General features: G+C 40.4%; 2 protein-coding genes across 7 annotated transcripts in view; one reads left to right on the top strand and one right to left on the bottom strand.

Annotated features, from left to right (window-relative positions):
• The first annotated feature begins 260 nt into the window (after positions 1 to 260).
• LOC123505787 (N-terminal Xaa-Pro-Lys N-methyltransferase 1-like) lies at positions 261 to 17,070 on the top strand. 4 transcript variants are annotated; one of them, XR_006675255.1, is made up of 4 exons: positions 261 to 444; positions 6,090 to 6,919; positions 8,760 to 8,899; positions 16,791 to 17,070. XR_006675255.1 is itself a non-coding variant. In XM_045257477.1 (3 exons), exon 2 carries the CDS (start codon positions 6,111 to 6,113, stop codon positions 6,876 to 6,878), a length of 768 nt encoding a protein of 255 aa, XP_045113412.1. In that variant the 5' UTR covers positions 261 to 444; positions 6,090 to 6,110; the 3' UTR covers positions 6,879 to 6,919; positions 8,760 to 9,472. The 4 variants fall into 4 exon arrangements, 2 of the variants coding, with proteins under 2 accessions (XP_045113412.1, XP_045113411.1); XR_006675256.1 differs by lacking the exon at positions 16,791 to 17,070 and adding an exon at positions 9,573 to 9,980; XM_045257477.1 differs by lacking the exon at positions 16,791 to 17,070 and having other exon boundaries at positions 8,760 to 9,472.
• Positions 14,396 to 20,829, bottom strand: part of LOC123505785 (leucine-rich repeat neuronal protein 3-like) — a 216,488-nt gene continuing 210,054 nt past the window's right edge. Inside the window, exons 1-5 of one of the 3 annotated variants that reach the window (XM_045257469.1) lie at positions 20,597 to 20,791; positions 19,066 to 19,449; positions 18,254 to 18,408; positions 17,119 to 17,248; positions 14,396 to 16,268 (exon numbers count right to left, since the gene is read on the bottom strand). In XM_045257469.1, the coding sequence (XP_045113404.1) occupies positions 15,141 to 16,268; positions 17,119 to 17,248; positions 18,254 to 18,408; positions 19,066 to 19,440 (1,788 nt within the window). In that variant the 5' untranslated portion in view covers positions 19,441 to 19,449; positions 20,597 to 20,791 and the 3' untranslated portion in view covers positions 14,396 to 15,140. Of the gene's footprint in view, positions 16,269 to 17,118; positions 17,249 to 18,253; positions 18,409 to 19,065; positions 19,450 to 19,789; positions 19,814 to 20,596; positions 20,792 to 20,829 lie in introns of those variants that run through there. The other 2 variants (XM_045257470.1, XM_045257468.1) reach the window with 2 other exon arrangements.

The raw sequence follows: 20,829 nt of genomic DNA, 5'->3' as shown, positions 1-20,829 counted from the left end.
TATTGCTGGTAGTGGTGGTTTGAATTTTTTTCAGTTTTAGATAAGGGAGTTTTGAATTATAAGTGCCATATTTAAGAAATGCGATAGAAGTGTTAATTGTAGCTGAGACAGAAAAATAAGTTAGGATTTTAGGAGTTTTAGTTTAGTTTAATTTGAAAGTGGTGTTCTGCCCCTCGAGTTTGATAAATTAACACACTTTATGCTATTTTCATCAGATGCTGCTGAGTTGCCATTAGCTATATTGCCATCAGTGTGTTGCCATCAGGTGTGTTTGTTTATATTGGCAGCTGAGAGAGAGTGAGAGGCGGTGAGCAGCACGTGGTGTGGCCTGCATTGCTTGTACTATATCAGGCACTGCTATATCAGGACCAACACATCACTCAGCACTCAGCACGGCGCAAAACAGCGCGCCAGCCGCCCACACACCCACACACCCACTCCGAGGTGAGCCGCTGTGCGTAGGAACTGATAAAGGGGAATAAGGAGATCAGAGAGAAGAAGAGGGCATATAGAGAGTTGCAGAAAAGTGGGGAAGATGTAGATTTGATTAGGTACAGACAGGTCAGGGATGATTTGAGTAAGGTCATAAAATAAAGTAAAAGGCAGGCAGAGATAAAACTAGCTAGAGCTGGGAGTAAAGATCCCCAAAAATTATATAGTTATTACAAGGTCAGTGATAAAAGAAATAAGGATAGGATTGGACCACTCAGAAAAGATGGTGTAGTAGTGGGTCAAAATGAAGACATAGTAGAATTATTGAATGAACAATTTTCTTCAGTATTTACTAGGAAAGAATAGGAAATCCTGTTACAAACAGTGCGACGAGTAGTTTAAGAGCTTTAGAAAATATTGATATAAAACCGGGAATTATTAGGAAATTTATTCTTGAACTAGACGATAGGAAAGCTAGTGGTCCTGATGAGCTACATGCCAGAGTACTTAGGGAGGGTGTAGACAGTATTTCTGAAGCACTTAAGTTAATCTTTGAAAGATCACTTAGGTTTGCTGAGATACCTCAGGACTGGAAGTTAGCTAATGTTACTCCAATATTTAAAAAGGTAGGAAGGATGATGCGAATAATTATAGACCGATCAGTTTAACTAGTATAGTATGTAAGATACTAGAGAAAATCATTAAGGGTAGTATTTGGGAGCATTTAAATGAGAATAGATTAATTAGAGATACCCAACATGGCTTTAGATCAGGGAGGTCCTGTCTTACAAATTTGCTCGATATCTTAGAATATATTACCAAGGAGTTAGATGATGGAAATAGCATAGATGTTATATATCTAGATTTTAGCAAGGCGTTTGATAAGGTACCGCATAGGAGGCTAGTGTACAAATTGAGACTACATGGGATAGGGGTAGGTTAGTTGATTGGATTAGTGAATGGCTTTCTGATAGGAAACAGAGAGTAGTATTAAATGGGGCAATGTCTGAGTGGAAGGAAGTGGTTAGTGGGGTACCCCAAGGATCAGTGCTAGGACCTCTTCTTTTCTTGGTGTACATTAACGATTTAGATATAGGAATTAGTAGCAAAGTATCAAAGTTTGCAGATGATACTAAGATAGCATGTGCAGTACAGGGTGAAAAGGACAATTACAGAATACAACGAGACCTGGACAGGCTGATAGCATGGGCAGACAGGTGGCAGATGGAGTTTAATTCTAAAAGTGTCAGGTTATGCATTTAGGTAAAGACAACACAAACTTTAGCTATGAGATGGAGGGATGTTGGCTAGAGGCAGTAGAGGAAGGAAAGGATTTAGGAGTAGTGATAGACAGGACTATGAAATTTTCAAAGCAATGTTTAGAAGCAAGAAATAGGGCAAATAGGATCCTGGGTTTTATAAATAGAAATGTTAGTTATAAAAGTAAGGAAGTGGTGCGTAGCTTATATAATTCCTATGTTAGGCCCCATTTAGAGTATTGCATACAGGCCTGGTCACCCCATTATAGGCAGGATATCAACATGTTAGAAGCAGTTCAGAGAAGAGCAACTAGGATGATACCAGCATTAAAGCGCCTGGAGTATAGAGATAGATTAAAGGAATTAAACATGTTTTCATTTGAGAGGAGATGTATAAGAGGGATATGATAGAGTTATTTAAAATGTTCTCAGATACAAACTACATAGATGTGAGATCTTTCTTTACCTTAGAGGAGGAAGTAGGACTAGAAATCATGGCAGGAAGATTAGAAAGCAAGGCTGCAGGTTAGATATAAGAAAATATTTCTTTAGTCATAGGGTGGTAGACTTCTGGAATGCATTGCCAGAGAGGCTTGTAAATAGCACTAGTTTGACAATGTTTAAAAACAGATTAGATAAGCACTTAAATTTATTAGATTTATAATTATGTATAGCGCTGCATGATAGTTTTTATAAGAAAGTTACTATAGTTAAACAAGACATGATCCCTATGCATGGGGATCACAGATTGTAGAGGATTTCACTGCAGGACTTAGCCCTGTTAATGGGCCAAATATTTAGAATTAGCATATAATGTATTGTGTACTTGTAAGTGTATCTTTAAGTACTGATGACGAGGTCGCTGTGCGACTGATACAGGATAACCTAGATGGGCCCTGGTGGCCCTTTGTTATCCTATTATTTATGTTATGTTATGTTATGTTAAGGACAGGAATTGAATCTTGTATATTTTTTATGTTCGAGTTGATCTCTCTCTCTCTCTCTCTCTCTCTCTCTCTCTCTCTCTTGATTTACATAAACGACAAAAATATCCGTGAATATTGCACGTAAAGTTTGCATGCATATGTTCATATATACAAACATACATACTTAATTTTTTTTCTTTTTTTTTCACATATATAAAGACATTTCTTATATGTTTGCTTATTTGTTATTAATCAAGTCTCTCTCTCTCTCTCTCTCTCTCTCTCTCTCTCTCTCTCTCTCTCTCTCTCTCTCTCTCTCTCTCTCTCTCTCTCTCTCTCTCTCTCTCTCTCTCTCTCTCTCTCTCTCTCTCTCTCTCTCTCTCTCTCTCTCTCTCTCTCTCTCTCCTGTTTCTCTGTCTTAAATCGTTGTCACTTAACTTATGTCGTGAATTTTTATTTATTTATTTATTTTTTTTGCATCCACCACTTGTCTTGATCACCTGGTTATCTTTTTTTTTTTTTTTTTTAATGCAGGAGGGAAACCAGCCAAGGCCAACAAAATATATATGTATTAAAAAAAAGGTCAACTCGAAATGCTGGTTTCTTTAAAGAGTAGTAAAGAATTAAGTGAAGGGTGTGTGTGTGTGTGTGTGTGTGTGTGTGTGTGTGTGTGTGTGTGTGTGTGTGTGTGTGTGTTTAATTCACTGTTTGACCTGCTGCAGTCTCTGACGAGACAGCCAGACGTTACCCTACGGAACGAGCTCAGAGCTCATTGTTTCCGATCTTCGGATAGGCCTGAGACCAGGCACACACCACACACCGGGACAACAAGGTCACAACTCCTCGATTTACAACCTGTACCTACTCACTGCTAGGTGAACAGGGGCTACACGTGAAAGGAGACACACACGTGAAAGGAGACACAATTATTATCTTTTACCACATTAATTTTCTCATATGTGTGTGATTTGAACGCTGGTGTCGCACACCGTGTGTATTTACCTAATTGTATTTACCTAATTGTAACATACGGGAAAAGAGCTATGCTCGTACTGTCCCGTCTCCATATCTACTAATGTCCAGCTTTTTCTTAAAATCATGAATATTCCTTGCGTTGACCACTTCCATGTCTAAACTATTCCATACTTCCACCCTTCTATGAGGGAAGCTATATTTTTTCACATCTCTCCTATAAGTGGCCATTTTTAGTTTTTTCCCATGCCCTCTCGACATTCTTTCATTCCACATACACAGATCTTCCCTATCCATTTTTTCCATGCCAATCATCACTCTGTATATTGCTATCAGGTCTCCCCTTTCTCTTCTGTTTTCCAGGGTCGGAAGTTGCATTCTGTTCAGTCTGTCTTCATAAGTCAAATCTCTTAAGTCAGGCACCATTTTTGTTGCAGCCCTCTGTACTTTCTCTAGTTTCCTTATGTGTTTCTTTAAGTTCGGAGCCCACTGTATTGTTGCATATTCAAGCCTTGGTCTTATCATTGCAGTTATTATTTTCTTCATCATTTCTTCATCTAAATATACGAACGCCACTCTTATGTTCCTCAATAAGTTCAATACTTCTCCAATTATTTTGTTTATATGTCTCTCTGGCGGTGTGTGTGTGTGTGTGTGTGTGTGTGTGTGTGTGTGTGTGTGTGTGTGTGTGTGTGTGTGTGTGTGTGTGTGTGTGTGTGTGTGTGTGTAATTCACTGTTTGATCTGCTGCAGTCTCTGATGAGACAGCCAGACGTTACCCTACGGAACGAGCTCAGAGCTCATTGTTTCCGATCTTCGGATAGGCTTGAGACCAGGCACACACCACACACCGGGACAACAAGGTCACAACTCCTCGATTTACATCCCGTACCTACTCACTGCTAGGTGAACAGGGGCTACACGTGAAAGGAGACACACCCAAATATCTCCACCCAGCCGGGGAATCGAACCCCGGTCATCTGGCTTGTGAAGCCAGCGCTCTAACCACTGAGCTACCGGACCGTGTGTGTGTGTGTGTGTGTGTGTGTGTGTGTGTGTGTGTGTGTGTGTGTGTGTACTAGATTTTTGTTTTCACTCCTTCACCGTCTCTCCGTTTGGCATTTATTTATAATTAGTCCATGTACCCCCACCCACATTCTTCCCCACTCCCCAGACATGCTTGGAAGCATATGAGGAAACAGGGATTTTTAGGTGTGGGACAAGGAGCCAGTGAAATATAGATGTTGAAAAGTCTAGGAAAATTTAACTTGATGTTCCATTTTTTAACCTAACCAGTCCTAGCTGGGGGGAGAGGGTTGTATCTCAAAGTACTTCACTAACCATCCTGCCTGCTGCCTCCCCCTCTCCCCCACACCACACACAACAGACAGCCTGGTGTACTCTTAGTGGGGAGAAATCCTGGCTAAATGCTTATCAGAGTTCTGTCATGCATATTCAATTTGTCACAGCTTTGGCAAGCCACAGTCTTCAGATACTTAATGTTTGTCTGTTTTTATTGAGTGCAGTTTGTCATTCCCAAGATTTTGATAGTTGCAGTGTATTGGCAGGCTTAGAGGTGAAGGCTAAGGAACAGTGACACAGTCCCCCATTAATATGTGGGTGATGAATTGTTGACCAGTGGTTGGGTGGCAGTGTGGCAGTTGTGGAGTAACACAAATCTGCTGATATTGTTAGATAGTCAAGGAACTAGAGAACGCTCTAGGAAGATTTACAAAAGGAGAACATGGCTTGAAAAGACAAAACACTCTTTCTGGAACAGTGATGAATGAGTGGAATGGTTTGCCTTGGTATGTGATCAACTTCTAAACAGTAGTAAAATTTGAAAGTAATCTTGTTAAAGCATGGCAAACCCAAGAGTTAAGATTTAATTACAAAGCAAAAATGCAAAATAGTAAAATTATTAAGTCCACTGGCACCACCACCACCACCACCACCACCACCACAGTGAGTGCATGCAGCAATGCAAGTATGTACTGGAATGGAGTTGGATCAACAGGCCTAGTGTTGTCTACTGTTTTACTTGTTCATGACATCCACAATATCACTGTGTTATGTTTGTCAGTAATTGGTATTGGTTCGTTGCTGTCACTTGCTTCATCATGGAGATGCTGTAAATCATGACTGAATTGTTCACAATATCACCAGTAGCCATCCAGTGATCCAGGCCCACCATCCACACACCCACCCGGCCACTGTATCTGTCTGTCACCAGGCCAATCTTGAATGTCACACCATGGCTAAACAACGCCTCAAAATGAACATGTGCATTAAACATTTTAATCTTGAAATATCCTGTACTTTCACCACTGCCAATATCTGCAGAAACTTATGTTATGTGATGGGATTCAGGTGAGGCACCATGAATTATTGCCTTACTGCTGTAGATTAATGTTTTGGAATTATTTTGGTGAAGAATGTTTGTTTAATGTGCAGTAATAACCTAACATTCTTTATGTTAATATTGCATTGTATTGCCACAGGAACCAGCACACACCACAACCATGAGTACAGAGGAGCCTGCCTGTGCCGCTGCCGACCCGGAGGCTGACACTGCAGACAATGACTCAGAGGAGGAGGAGGATGAGGAGTACGCAAAGAAAGTGAAGTTAGTGCAAGAGAATCCAGCTTTCTACACTGACGCTGCAGCGTACTGGAACAATGTGCCGGCCACGGTCAATGGCATGCTGGGAGGCTTTGCCCACATCAATGCTCCCGACATCTGTGGCTCAGAAATCTTCCTCCAGAGTATCTTTAAGATGAAGAACGCTCCAGGTCACGGCCGCGCGGTGGACTGTGGTGCAGGCATCGGCAGGATAACCAAGCATCTGCTGCAGAAACACTTTGGCAAAGTTGACCTGGTTGAACAGTGTCAGAGTTTTTTGGACAGGGCTAAGGAATCATTGAAAAGTTCTCCTAAGGTTGGTGAATATTTGTGTCAAGGCCTGCAGCACTTTGCCCCAGAGCCCGGTACCTATGATGTTGTGTGGAGCCAGTGGGTGCTGGGGCATCTGACGGATGAAGACCTTGAGAATTTCTTCCGAAGGATGGCGCGAGGACTTAAGCCTAATGGTGTGGTTGTTGTGAAGGAAAATGTCACGTCCTCGGGTATCGTAGAACTGGACGAACAAGACTCGTCCGTCACCAGACCTGAGAGTCTGCTTCTGGAGATAATAGATAAGGCGGCACTCAGGGTCATAAAGAACACAAAGCAGAACAATCTTCCCAAAGGCCTTTATGAAGTAAAGATGCTGTGTCTGAGGCCTAAATGAAATGAACATGTTTTTATTGGTGATTGGGAAAGGAGAGGCAGGTTTGTATTTGAACTGAAAATTGCTCAAGAAAAGATCCAAATATGAACTGATTTAGGAATTGGGAATCTTTTCTCAGATATTAATGAGTTAAACTTATGTAAGTATTTACAGAATTTAGTATCTAGTACTGTAATAGTTATGCCTAACTATTTACAGCAATAGGATGTGTATTTACTGTTTCTTACAGTGTTTTGTCATAAGAGCCATTGCTATGTTTAGTGCCTGGTGACTGTGATTCTTAATTACAAGTACACCATGTATGGTACTTTTCAAATGATATTCTTACACATTATATGGTATCAGTTATATTGAATGAACTGTGGTTTTCTGCAGGAATAATGACTGTAGTGATATTTAGTGTCAGGACACTCAGGACAGACTAAAAGTAATTCAGGGTTTGGTGTTACTCCCAGCCTGGCCTGGCCTGGCCTGGCTTGGCTTCGTTTGGCTTGGCTGATGATTTGTCTGAAGAGCCTTAGTGCCATGATGGCCCTGACAGATGTGGCCTCAGAAGGGGCACCCTATAGTAGGTACATCACACCACACCTGCAAATCACTTTCCTTATTTCCATCATGCTCCCTCCTAGGTTAGCCATCACACACACACACACACACACGGTAGCTCAGTGGTTAGAGCGCTGGCTTCACAAGCCAGAGGACCGGGGTTCGATTCCCCGGCCGGGTGGAGATATTTGGGTGTGTCTCCTTTCATGTGTAGCCCTTGTTAACTTAGCAGTGAGTAGGTGCAGGATGTAAATCGAGGAGTTGTGACCTTGTTGTCCCGGTGTGTGGTGTGTGCCTGGTCTCAGGCCTATCCGAAGATCGGAAATAATGAGCTCTGAGCTCGCTCCGTAGGGTAACGTCTGGCTGTCTCGTCAGAGACTGCAGCAGATCAAACAAACAAACACACACACACACACACACACACACACACACACACACACACACACACACACACACACACACACACACACACACACACACACACACACGTTCTTGCAATGATAATTTACTTGAGGATTTTTATCAATGAGTGTTTTGTACTAATTCAATCTGATGGTTTGACACAGAGGGTGGAAGCAACAGTGTGTAACAGTGTGTGTGAGGTACACTTGTGGGTCATTCCTCAGTGTGAGGCACATCACACACTCACTGTAGTAGCACTGTACAAAATAGATGACCTTTATTTTTCTAGTGATAGAAACCTTTTGATACCTGGACACATTATGGAAGTATTAATTAGCAGGGTATCATTTATGGTGCTGTGCAGAGCAGTTCTGTCTCCCTCCCCTGCCAAGCCTCTTGGTAGGGGACTTTCTTCATTCCCCAAAGTCTTTATAATATGTAATTTGTGAGTATGCAGGGACAGGACTCTTTGATTTGGCAGTACATACTTGATATCTTTGGTATGTGTGTTGATTCTTTTAACTATTCTTTTTGGAATTTGAAAGGAAACACCACTTTTGAATCATGGACTTGCTCCCACACTAAAGGAAAATAAGCAAATAAACAAATTACTTGGAAAAATTGTGACCCTGCATATTACTGGTAATTGTATGGTAATAAGATTTGTGAAATAAGTTTTTTATCACATGCATCAAAACATCAGAATCGAAAATTATTGTTAATTAGGATTTTGAAGAATCTCTTGTCATATTGGATCAAAGCTAAATCAGCCTTTTTCCCTGTTATCTTCATTTGATTAATTATATTTACTCACCCTTGTATGACTAGAATATAATGTATAGAAAAATTAGGACTTCTGTATGTAGTAGTGAGATAATAGACAAACATATCTTTGAGATATGAAACATGACTACATGAGTGTCTCTTTACCAGGTAGTAGTGAAGACAAGGCATCTGTGTCAGAGTCTGGGAAGAGTGATGCCTTTCCTTCCCCTCCGTGCCTTGTGTGGTGATGGGAACAGAGACAGAGGAGGGATCTCCTAGTCCCCCTGCTGGATCCCTCTGTGACACAGGTAATGCCTCACTGCCCCAAGCAGTGCGTCAGTGTCAGGTTGTTGGCACTGGTGTTGCATAATGCTTTGTGATGCAAGAAACACCAGTTGCAGAACATCTTGAGTTGATAGTATTATATGGACAGTTGAGTAGTGAAGGTGGTAGACAAATCTCAGGTTGTTCCAGGAATACTTTACTTCTCTAACATTTTGACTACAAATCTTCCTCAGTAAATACAGTACAACATAAGATCATGCAGTATATATACAAATTTTCATGGCTCAAACTTCCCGTGGGCTAAGCCACAAAATTGTATGTATATTACTGTGTGGCCTTATGTTGTATATTTCTGAGGAAGACTTGTTAAAATGTTAGAGAAGTAAAGTGTTCCTGGGACAACCTGAGATTTGTCTACCACCTTCACTACTCAACATCTTGAGCTGCAAGAGATATAATACTTGTTCTGTTCTCCTTGCTCTTTATTTGTGTGTGGTTTTACAATTTCCTTGCTATTCCTTAACATATTAAGAGTAGGTTATTCTTTTGCTCATTTTACATTATCCTTTCATTTCAGTTTGTGTATATATATATATATATATATATATATATATATATATATATATATATATATATATATATATATATATATATATATATATTTTTTTTTTTTTTTTTTTTTTTTTGGTGATACAGAACAAAAACATTGTAGAGACATCACATTTGTAATGCCACATTAAGGAGTGTCTTAAACTAAGCAGCCACAGCCTGCAGTACCTCAGTCACACTCCCACCAAGTGCCTACTCTTTATATTTAATAGGAAAAGAAATTTTCAAAGACTTTTGTGTGTGTGATTATTATCACATAAAACAAGGACTTTCACAAATGTTGTGGAAATATACAGCAATTAAGTATGTTGATGAAGAATACCTTATTTGTATACCATCATGAAGTTTCCATGCAAATAAATTTATGCAACACGGCAAATGCCCCTTCACACTATGAAATGATAACCTAAGTGACTCTGTCATTGTGATGGATCAGTAACAATCAGTAGCCAAAGCAGTACAACCGTGATTCTTAATAAAAATTTGTAAGATTTACATAAGATATTTTAGTTAAATTATATACCACTTATTTATCTCATTACATTTTGATATGTTGCATACATTACTCGTGCTCTGAAAATGATTTTATGCATCATTACCTATTCAAGAACTACAGGAAGATATAAGAACTCTGGAATTGAAAGAGATTATCCTGAAAATCTACTAACAGTGGTTCAGACTATTATAGGTAATCACTGTGTTTATATATATATATATATATATATATATATATATATATATATATATATATATATATATATATATATATATATATATATTAGTATATTTACAACCACTAATGTTTAAAAAATTGGGAGCCTTATACTAAAAACTCACATAGTAATTGGACAAATTTGCACAAGTATATAAAGGGTATGAAAACTTTATATTTCTTACAAGAGGTGCGTGATAAATATGATACATTCCGTCATAAAGGATCTTCCACCATGAATGGGATAAAGCCTTTTGTGTGTAACAAAGTGCATGATGAAGAGTTTTAGGGATGCACCAGACCTCAGCCTCTAACTGCCCGCCACTAAAATGTCTGCAATATAAGTGACTGATTCGTTGCAAACTACAGTGTATTATGCATCACAGAGAAAACTACTGCTTTCACATTCACTGATGGAACGTGATATTCAAGTCCACTGACCACACCGTGAGTGTAGTGAATGACTGCTGAGGTGTGAATGTTGCCTGTCATCAGCGTCATCAAGACTCTCTTGCTGAGTCCCTGAGTGCACCACTCGTGATCCTATTCTGCTGTGGGGAGAGAGAGAGAGAGAGAGAGAGAGAGAGAGAGAGAGAGAGAGAGAGAGAGAGAGAGAGAGAGAGAGAGAGAGAGAGAAAAGGGGGAGGCAGGAGCATCCACAGAACAAATAGGGGTTTTCAAAGACCTTTGGTTTGTTGGTTTTATGATACGAGTGTTTTTCTTGTGGCCAGTGACTCTTGACCAGTTACTAGAGGGCTTACTAAAGCCCCAGCCACACTCCCCCCATGGGTCACAGGTCACACTCACACTCACACTCACTGAGGTGCTGGTGCTGGTGCTAGTGCATCCCTAAAGAATGCCGACTGGTAACATTACATATCTGAAGTGACTTCTGTATCAATAAATTGTTTACATTAATTTGAGAAATGAAGCAGTCTAGGTATAGTTTCACACTTCTTTGGAAGTTCCTTTAGAAATATGAGAAAGGTACAGTATATTGAACTTCTAATTTTAAGACTAATATTAAAAGTGAAGTATAAATGACTGAACTAGATACAATAGATTGGCTCACTTTACATATATGTACTACAAAGGATTCAAGCCATAATTTGAATGAATTTTGTAGTTTTTAAATTAATACTCCTTGGCTGTGAAAAATATTTAACATCTACAGCAGGAATGTATAAATGATTCTTCGATACCAATAGAATAATGTTCACTGAACACAAAAAAAGAAACCATTTCTAGACAAGTCTGCAGGCTAGCCCAAAAGGATTACACATTGCCTTATCTATTTGCATAACTCGTCAAGTGATGGCTGACCAAATCTGACTACATCTACCAGAGTTGCATAGAACACAAAAGCACATCTTTGGTTTGGCCTGATAGAATTACTGTATTTCAAGTGTCATAATAACATAGCATATTTCTGAAATTCTTACTTTTGTAGGATGAGAAGTTGGTGATGCTAGTGCAATATTCAGTAAGCCAGGGCAGTCTATTGTCCGGGAGTGGCGTGGTTCTGTGCTGCTGGAGGTCCATACAGTGTTGATCATGACTGACTGACAGTAGTAGTGGAAAAGCTCAGACATTTGCTCACTGCATGTCAAACACTATACGTACAGTATTGATAAAGGTCAAGTGTGATTATGATTCATTACATATATTCATGTTGACTCACACTATCTGATGAGTAGTGAAGTGAGTGAGTGAGTGAGTGAGGTGTGCTGCAGGAAAGCACTTACTAATGCATGTACAGTAATGACTCATCTCTTTACACTACAAACCTCAAATACTGAGTCCTGGAGTGCAGAGTTTGTCCATGTGTATATTTTATGTACAATTGTTATATATGAGTATAGAGTGTGTGTGTGTGTGTACAATTGTTATATATGAGTATAGAGTGTGTGTGTGTGTGTGTGTGTGTGTGTGTGTGTGTGTGTGTGTGTGTGTGTGTGTGTGTGTGTGTGTGTGTGTGTGTGTGTGTGTGTGTGTGTGTGTGTGTGTGTGTGTGTGTGTGTGTGTGTTTCACTGTTTGATCTGCTGCAGTCTCTGACGAGACTGTGTGTGTGTGTGTGTGTGTGTGTGTGTGTGTGTGTGTGTGTGTGTTGCATACACATGTACATACATGTGCACTGTTATATTATTTATACCTGTGCATTTCATAATACAGTAAATACAATTTGCAAGCCATCTCAAATAATTTGAGCAAGACAGTTCATACTAATGAATTTTCTTCAAAGCAGCTCTGTATAGAATATTCAACAAAACTTGATGTTTTCAACAAATCACATCTGCTTGTGTTTTTGGAGATAAGAATTGTCAAAGACACATCCACTCTACTGTTGCTTCTCAAGGATACTCCACTGTGAGGCTTGCCAAGCCACTGTCTACCACCTACAATGTAGTAGTCTGAGTACAAAAAATGTTAAGGCTCATGTAAAGGAGGAGATGCAGCACTCACAGACACTGACTTGGTGCTCACCACTGTGTCCAACACTCTTGACCATCCCAAACTCAGCACATGGCACAAATAAAGCTTCTCAAGTAAACTTTCTGTGATAATTTGAAGAGATGAGCTTTTTATATAATGAATACCTCACTTATTTTCATTATGATTAGGGATAATATTTATCATAAGCCCTTCAGTAATATACAGGTCTGCTCACTGCCTTGAGGACTGTTCCCTGCTCAACAAGTGCCCTGAGAGTTCTTAACAAAAGTCTTGCAGTCACATTCAAGCTGCCACTAAAACTCTGCTAAATATAATATAGATATGATCACTATATTGTTTAACAGCCTCACTTTACTTAAATAGAAACAATTATTGACACTGATGCATAGAAAAAGTCTAATGTTTTTACAAGCCATTGACAGCTTTCAGCCTCACACACCTACATGTTCCCATGTCACAGCAGCCTTTTGTGAGTGCACACATCTTGAACAACACATTGCCTAAGTCCCAAAGTAATCAAGAGTGAAGCCCACCTGAACACTTTACACAGAAGCATAGTACTGCTCTGATTGAAAGAAAAGTGACAAAGTAAGCAAGTAACTATTATGGAGTAAAGTAGTGAGTGTTTATAGTATCACACTGGCATACTATGGTGAGTGATGGGTGTGGTGAGCCCAAGTCACCACTCATCAGTGCTGTGGTGTTGCATCCTCTCATGCGGCAAGACACCTTACAGTGCAGGGAACTTTCATTACCAAAGGGGCAGGACTACTTTATCATGTATGGTCACTGATTGCACAGCTTATAAAATTTGTTGAGGATAACGCTGCAAACGACATCATTACCTTGGTTTACAGTGCCCTACAAGTGGTCTGGGGCAGCAGCTTACAAGCGTGATAAGCAGCTCCTACAAAACTCAAAAGATTCGAGAACCGTCCACTTATGTAGTTCATGAGTTTGCAAGCCTCCTGAGCGTGTCCATAGGCTATGATAAATATGGGCCTAGAAAAATGTCAAAAAGAATATAAGTGTTCTAATCAACAAAAAGGTGAAAATGCAGTGTGAATATATACAGTCATAGTATATAAAGTTTGTACCTCTTTAACTAGTAGGGATGTGAGGGCCACTGGCTTACTAAATTATATTTGACATTGCATGTGACCAAATAGGTTCTAAGTTCACAAGACCTCAGAGTAATGCTGTCTCGGCCTCCACATCAACTCTAGTGAGCAGAGAAGCAAGGAAGCATCACAGTCTTCTGCTGAGTGTATCCTCTAACATTTGCTCCTGAACATGTACCATACTTCATACTTCCAAAAATATGCTAAATAGTTGAAAAAGCAAGAGCACTGAATAGTAAATAATAAACTTGTGCTACGACGAGGTTGTTGTAAATATTTTGAAGGAGTGTGACATTACTTAATCTTGTGATTATTTTAAAGCCTTTGGTATTGCTTATAGCTTTCCTTCTTTCTTGATGAATGAAGAAAAGAATGGTGATTTAAAAACTGCTAAGTTTACATAAATAACATGAAAAGAGCTCATGCTCCAGCAGTTGTACTTCCAGCTTCTGCTGCTGGTCCTTACTAGAATTTGGTAAGCCTGACAATCAATCAACCAACCAACCAACCAACCAACCAACCAACTAACTGCCTACATCAACTACATGCTCAGCAATGTCTGGTATCTTGCAATGAGTGATTTTCTCAGAAATATTTCCAGGATCCTAATTATAAATGTACATAAATTAAGATACTCATTATTGCTAATTCGGTAATAAATGTAGTCCGCTCCCAAAAAACTTCATACTACAAGTGGGAAATATGATCACAGTCTATAATTTTACTGTATACTCACATAAAACATTAAAAATCCTACAATACTTGAAACATTCTTAGAAAGAGCATGTATGATAGGTCTATCACAGGGACTTAGGGAATACAAGAAAATGTTCAGTCTTTGATAAGGCAATATACACCTTTCATGAGAGAAATAACAAAGACTAGATTAATGTTAAGGAAGTCACATTGTTCTGGTTTCCTTCTTCCATGTAAACAGTATCACAATGGGATTTATATGATGCATCTCACTAAGAATTTAACTTTGCCTTTTCTTAGTGCGCTTCTCAACACTGAGACTTGACCACCGGCTTGGGTATAAATCTGGATAACTGTACAGAGGCAACTGGAAAGTCAAAAAGGATATAAAGGCATGAGTCTCCAAAGATATGGAAGACAGGCACTGCAAAGAAGAACAATTAACACAACTTCCATTAAGAAATATTATAATGCATGCTAAATGCACTTATGTTCATTTCTACGTTATAGCCACGTTTTTGCACGGAGGCTAAAAGTAATATTCTCTATCTCGGTAAGCACTTTCCAATCCACAGTTTCTGCAATCTATCCATGTTTCAATACCCTCACTTCACAACTGTCAAGGTGATCACGGAGTGATTCAAGTCTTAGGCTCAGTATCGGGCTGACTGCTAGAGTTCAGTCACAGGCACGGGCTTGGTGGGCGTCACGGTGTAGGCCGGGTGATAGCTGTGGGAGAATGAGTGGTTGTACTGACTCCCATGTCCTCCTATGTGGTGTCCCTTGAGGAGTCGGTGCACGCAGGAGTCGTGGTGGCGGTACAGCATCACCACCACCACCGTGGCAATCATCACCACCAGGAAGCAGATGACCAGGCCAATAACCAGGCCCTGCGTGGCTGAGTCCATGCCGCAGGCCAGGTCGCTGATCTCGGTGGAGCGCAGCGCCCTGCCTGCCAGGCGAGGGGGAGAGGCACACTTCAGACTGGCACTAAAGTTGGCATCTAGGAGCAGCGTGCGCAGCCAGGCAGCAGAACAGTTGCACGCGATGGGGTTCCCCTCCAGGTACCAATGCTTTATGTCTGGCCAGGTTGCTGCGTGCTCACTGATCTGCTGCAGGTTGTTGTGGCGCAGGTCCAGCATGCTCAGCTCCGGCAGCAGCCGCAGTGCATCTTGGGCGATGTATGTCAGCCTAGGGTTGTGGGTAATTATCACTTGCTTGATGTTCAGGTTGGCTTGCAGAACGTTCTTTTCAATGTGGACCAGCTCGGGGCACCCTGAGATGTAGAGGGAGTGCAGGTTGTGGTTGTAGCGGAAAACATCTGATGGCAGCGTGGTGAAGGGGTTGTGGCCAATGTGCAGCTCCTCCAGGCTGCTCAGGCTGCTCAGGGCAGCACTGGGAATCACTCTCAGCCTGCAGCTCTCCATGCTCAGTTTCCGCAGGCTGGAGAGATTCTTGAAGGACTCAATGTTGAGTCCTTCGTTCAGAGCAGTTCCTGACAGATCCAGACTCTTCAGACCCTTTGTGTAATTGAAGTCTTCCTGCTTAATTGTTGTGAAGTAGTTGGTGCCCAGGCTGAGCTCCGCCAGGTCAGGCACCAGGGCAAGGTTTGATGCCGGCACAGCCGTCAGCCTATTGTCCCGTAGGTGCAGCACTCGCAGGTTGGACAGTCCCATCAGTGCTCCCTCCTCCAGCTTCTCTATTCTGTTTTCTGAGAGGTCCAGGTCCTGTAGATGCTTCAGATACACAAATACTTCCTCACCCAGAGACTCAATGACGTTCTTGCGCAGGGACAGAACCTGAAATAATACAACAGTAGTTACCATCCAGGAATTGTGAAGTTTTATCACTGGCATTCCCAAAACATTTCTAAGGTAAACTTTATGTGGTGAATTTATAATGGTCTTTGTTTATGAAAGAAGAATAAAATCTTTGTTTTTGGCACAGAATTCATTTTAAAATGAACCTTCTTTAAAATATCACTTAAACATGATAAAACTCATCAGCCAAGTATCTGAGAGGCATCAGGCAACCTTTGGTGACCGGCAACATGATGAGCACATTCACACATTTGTCTGTTATCATCATCATCATTATCATCATCATAAGTTTTTAAGAAGTTGTCTCCTCCCTGCTGATGTAGCACTAGCTACTGTCTGGCACATCATCTCTGCACACTAAACCTTTACTCAACACTAATCTGTGCTGTACATCTAATTGCAAGGATCACTTCATCACCAAAATCAAAGACAGTACAGATATAAGAATTCAGAAGATAAAAATAACCTTTCTCTAATTGCAATACAATCTTGTGATTGCAGACGGCATCAGTGTGGGTGACAGGTGAGCAGACACACAAACTGTACAGAAAAAGAGCTAAGATTGATGTAAGGAACTACAGCTTTCCTGACGGTGAACTGACTGACAAAGTTGTGTGTGCCAGGTTTCACAGCTTCAAAGATATGCTTCACAAATGAACTTTAAAAGATGGGGCAATGTGAACACATACTTTGGTACTGTAAATTGTTGGTGTGGTACATAAACAGACAGACAGATGGTACAGAAATGGGAAATATAAGAGAGGAAGAAGAAGGCAGATAGTAACACTGGTGCAACACTGACACACCACAGCACACTGGCAACACTCACGATGAGGTTGGAGAGTCCGACAAACATTTTTTTCGTTAGTTTGCTGATGTTGTTCTGTGCTAAGTGAAGCTCTTCCAGGAACTTTTGCTTCTTGAAAGTCTCCGGCATCACTTCGGTTATCATGTTTTTGCTGAAAGGTAATAAAAATGTCAGTCAATGTATACAAAAAAGTTAGTCAATCTACAAAGTGAGGATTATAAGAAATTTGCCATGTTTGGATTGTGAGTGTTTGAAGGAACAGCTATGCATGGATGTAGTAAGTGTGGTGTGCTGTTTTTCACTCTTAAGTTTATTGATACAAGATAACTATTATTTTTTTTTTCATTACTATCATCTTTTTTTGTTATTTATTTATGTGGAAGTTTTATTACTTATCTTATACGAGGTGAAAATGAAGTGAGAAAGAGATACAGTGTGATAGAGAGCAGCCTGTGTTTCATCATGTTGTCAATTTACTCTTTCCTTTGTATTTCTCTTATGATGCACCTCAAAACAAATGCCCATAAAAAAAAGAAATAATAAAATAAAAAAAATCCTAGAAGTGCTTCTGGAAACTCAAATTTTAAGACATTTCTCTAACTTTGAATATCTAGACTAATCCTGTTTTTTTTTCCCTTCTTAACATGGGACTGGCACCTCAATTGGACTTTATTATCATTACTATTTTTCTTATATGAATGTTTATTGCCTTTGAAAGCACTCCTGTTGCCCTGCCAAAATAAATAAGTAAATAAAATAAAAACAATACTGTTGCAAAAATAAAAATAAATCAGTTATGTATATCTGTTGAGAGAGAGAGAGAGAGAGAGAGAGAGAGAGAGAGAGAGAGAGAGAGAGAGAGAGAGAGAGAGAGAGAGAGAGAGAGAGAGAGAGGATGGTGATAATGAAGAAGATGGTGATGAAGAAGATAGTGATGATGAAGAAGATGGTGATGATGAAGAACAACAACAAGAACATGAAAGAAACCCAGTACACAGGAGGCATAAATGATAACTTATACAAGCAATACAAAACAGAACAAGTTAAAATAATAATAATAATAATAATAATAATAATAATAATAATAATAATAATACGCATTAGTGGAGTGCTGAAGTGGAGGAGGGGGGTGGGTTGGTTGGCAGTGTTGACGTACCTGAGGTTGACGTGCCTGAGGTCCTCATACCAGGTGAAGGAGTTGATGTCGAGGGTGTGGATCTCCGTGCCGTACATGGTGAGTTGCTGCAGCTTTGGGTGGAAGGTGAGGGGCATCACATCGATGTTGGAGGGCTCGCACCGCACCACGAAGGACTGAGAGAGAGGAAAAAATGATAAGTACAAAAAATAAACTCTAGAACTTCCTATACTTGTCTCTGTATTTCCATCTTCCCATCACAAACTCTGGAACTCCCTGCCTGCTTCTGTATTTCCATCTTCCTATCACAAACTCTGGAACTCCCTGCTTGCTTCTGTATTTCCATTTATCCATCACTAACTCTGGAACTCCCTGTCTGCTTCTATATTTTCATCTTCCTATCACCTGAACTCATTTAACAGGGAGGCTTTTAAAGATATTTATTTTATTCTTTTGGCTGACTTTCTCTCGGACCTGCTTGGGGACTGGCATCTACTAAGTGGTGGGCTATTTGTTTAATCGTTTTTGATGGTCTTGGCCAGATTTCCCCTCTTACATTAAAATAGATATATAAGATATACATAAATAAGGAAAATAAAATGTAGTATAAAAACAGCAGTAAGAAATATACAAACACTTGTCAAATAATGTATGAGAGAAGAAATATATGTAATTTGTAAATGGTAAAGTATATGTATGTAGAAACGTATGTGGCTAATTTGAAAACAGGAAAGTATAAATATAGTGTAAAATAAGATACGTAAAAAAAAAAAATAATAAATAAATAAAATAAATAAATAAATAAAATAAAAACTTGTGCAAAACATTCTTACATCGACATCACAAGTACAGTTGCCGGGGCAGATGGCGGCCGAGAGCGGCACCAGAGAGCCCACTAGGAGGAGGCAGAAGGCAAACGGTGAAAGAGACATCTGTGGCAGGGATACACGCTGCCGCCACAGCAGACTGAGTGAAGGTGGCGTGGTGCAGGCAAGGCTGACGGGGTGGGGGGCGTCTGAATGGAGGAGTAGCGGAGGCGAGTGTCTGTGGGAGGGGGGCGGAGGTCTGTGCTTGGCTCTGTGGTACTTGGTGGTGGCGGGGTGGCGCAGGCGGTGGAGTGTGTGCGGCGCCTGTTGGGGCTCACACCTCTCGGGGCCTGCCTCTGCCATTTCCTCGCTGTGTTTCTTCTGCCGTCTGAGGCTGGCCATGATTCAGGTCTGCAAGGAAAGGCTCCCCATTAATACACTTTCCCATACAACACACAATTACACATGACATAACAGCTGCAAGAAAACGCCGATTTCATTTCTTTCGTTCAAGAAAAAAAAAAAAAAAAAAAAAAAAATCTATGACACGAATAAACCGCCTAGTAATGAAATGGCCAACTTCAAAACATTAATTTCCAAGATATCTCCTGAGACACTGAAGAGAAAAGATACATAAGCCATTTACTACCAACTGTGACCCAAATGCAACCCTTTTTCCACAACCCCTCACCGCAAAACATGGCAATCTCTGTGGTTCCCTCTACACACACTCCCAATACCCAACACTAACACAGCTTTATGCACACTCCCAGTCCTCAGCTCCCTCAACGCAGAACACACCCGTGGCTCCCAGACCAGGCCGCAGTGTGTCCTGCGCCACGCTTTCCTCGCGGGCTACAGTGTTGCATTGCGTGGCGTGAGATCAGAAGCCTTTATCTCGCACTTCCGGCAGTGTGTGTGCGTGGGAAGTATGGTAGGCCTATAGCTGGTGACGGGACAGTGACTCACGGCAACGGTGGTGGTAGTGGTGATGGTGGTGATAACAACGGCAGCAGTAGCAGTAATAGTAATAACAACAGTAAAAATAGTAGTACTAGTAGTAGTAGTAGTAGTAATAATAATAATAGTAGTAGTAGTAGTAGTAGTAGTAGTAGTAGTAGTAGTAGTAGTAGTTGTGTGATGATGATGATGATGATGATGATGATGATGATGATGATGATGATAATGATAATAATAATAATAATAATAATAATAATAATAATAATTTCACTGATATGTCAACGTGTACTTTTCTTGTACTAACATATCGGTTAAATCTTAGTAACTTTTTCCTGGCAAATCTTTCAGTAACAGAGTGTATGTACTATTTACTTCCAGCTTTATTATATTCGTCAAACTTCATTGTAAAGCATAAGAGTAAATAAATAGAAAAAAAAAAAAAAAAACCGAACAATTTCAATGAACCACATAACCACTGCATATTGTTTCCATTCGTACCGATAAAGTTTTCTATCTCCTTCATAAGACATCATAAAGGCATAATAAAGCAGACAGCCACACGTCCTTGGTTCCACAGTGGCGTGTCAGTCATTCATACCTTCATTCATGGCTCTGACTCCCTCGCCTCCTTGTCACGGCGCTTCACGAGTCACGACACAGCATGCTTAGTTAAACCCTCGGGCGCTGAAGGCTTGAGTGACACCATGGATGCTAACAGGCACCATACACACTATACAACTGACCCCATGTATGCACCACTGCCCAACACCATCAACACCACTACTACTACCACCATCACCACTACTACGACCCCACAAGGAAGATAAGGCT

This window comes from Portunus trituberculatus, chromosome 18, assembly GCF_017591435.1.
Source record: "Portunus trituberculatus isolate SZX2019 chromosome 18, ASM1759143v1, whole genome shotgun sequence".
Taxonomy (NCBI): Eukaryota; Metazoa; Arthropoda; class Malacostraca; order Decapoda; family Portunidae; genus Portunus; species Portunus trituberculatus.
This window is presented reverse-complemented; position numbering and strand designations above follow the sequence as displayed.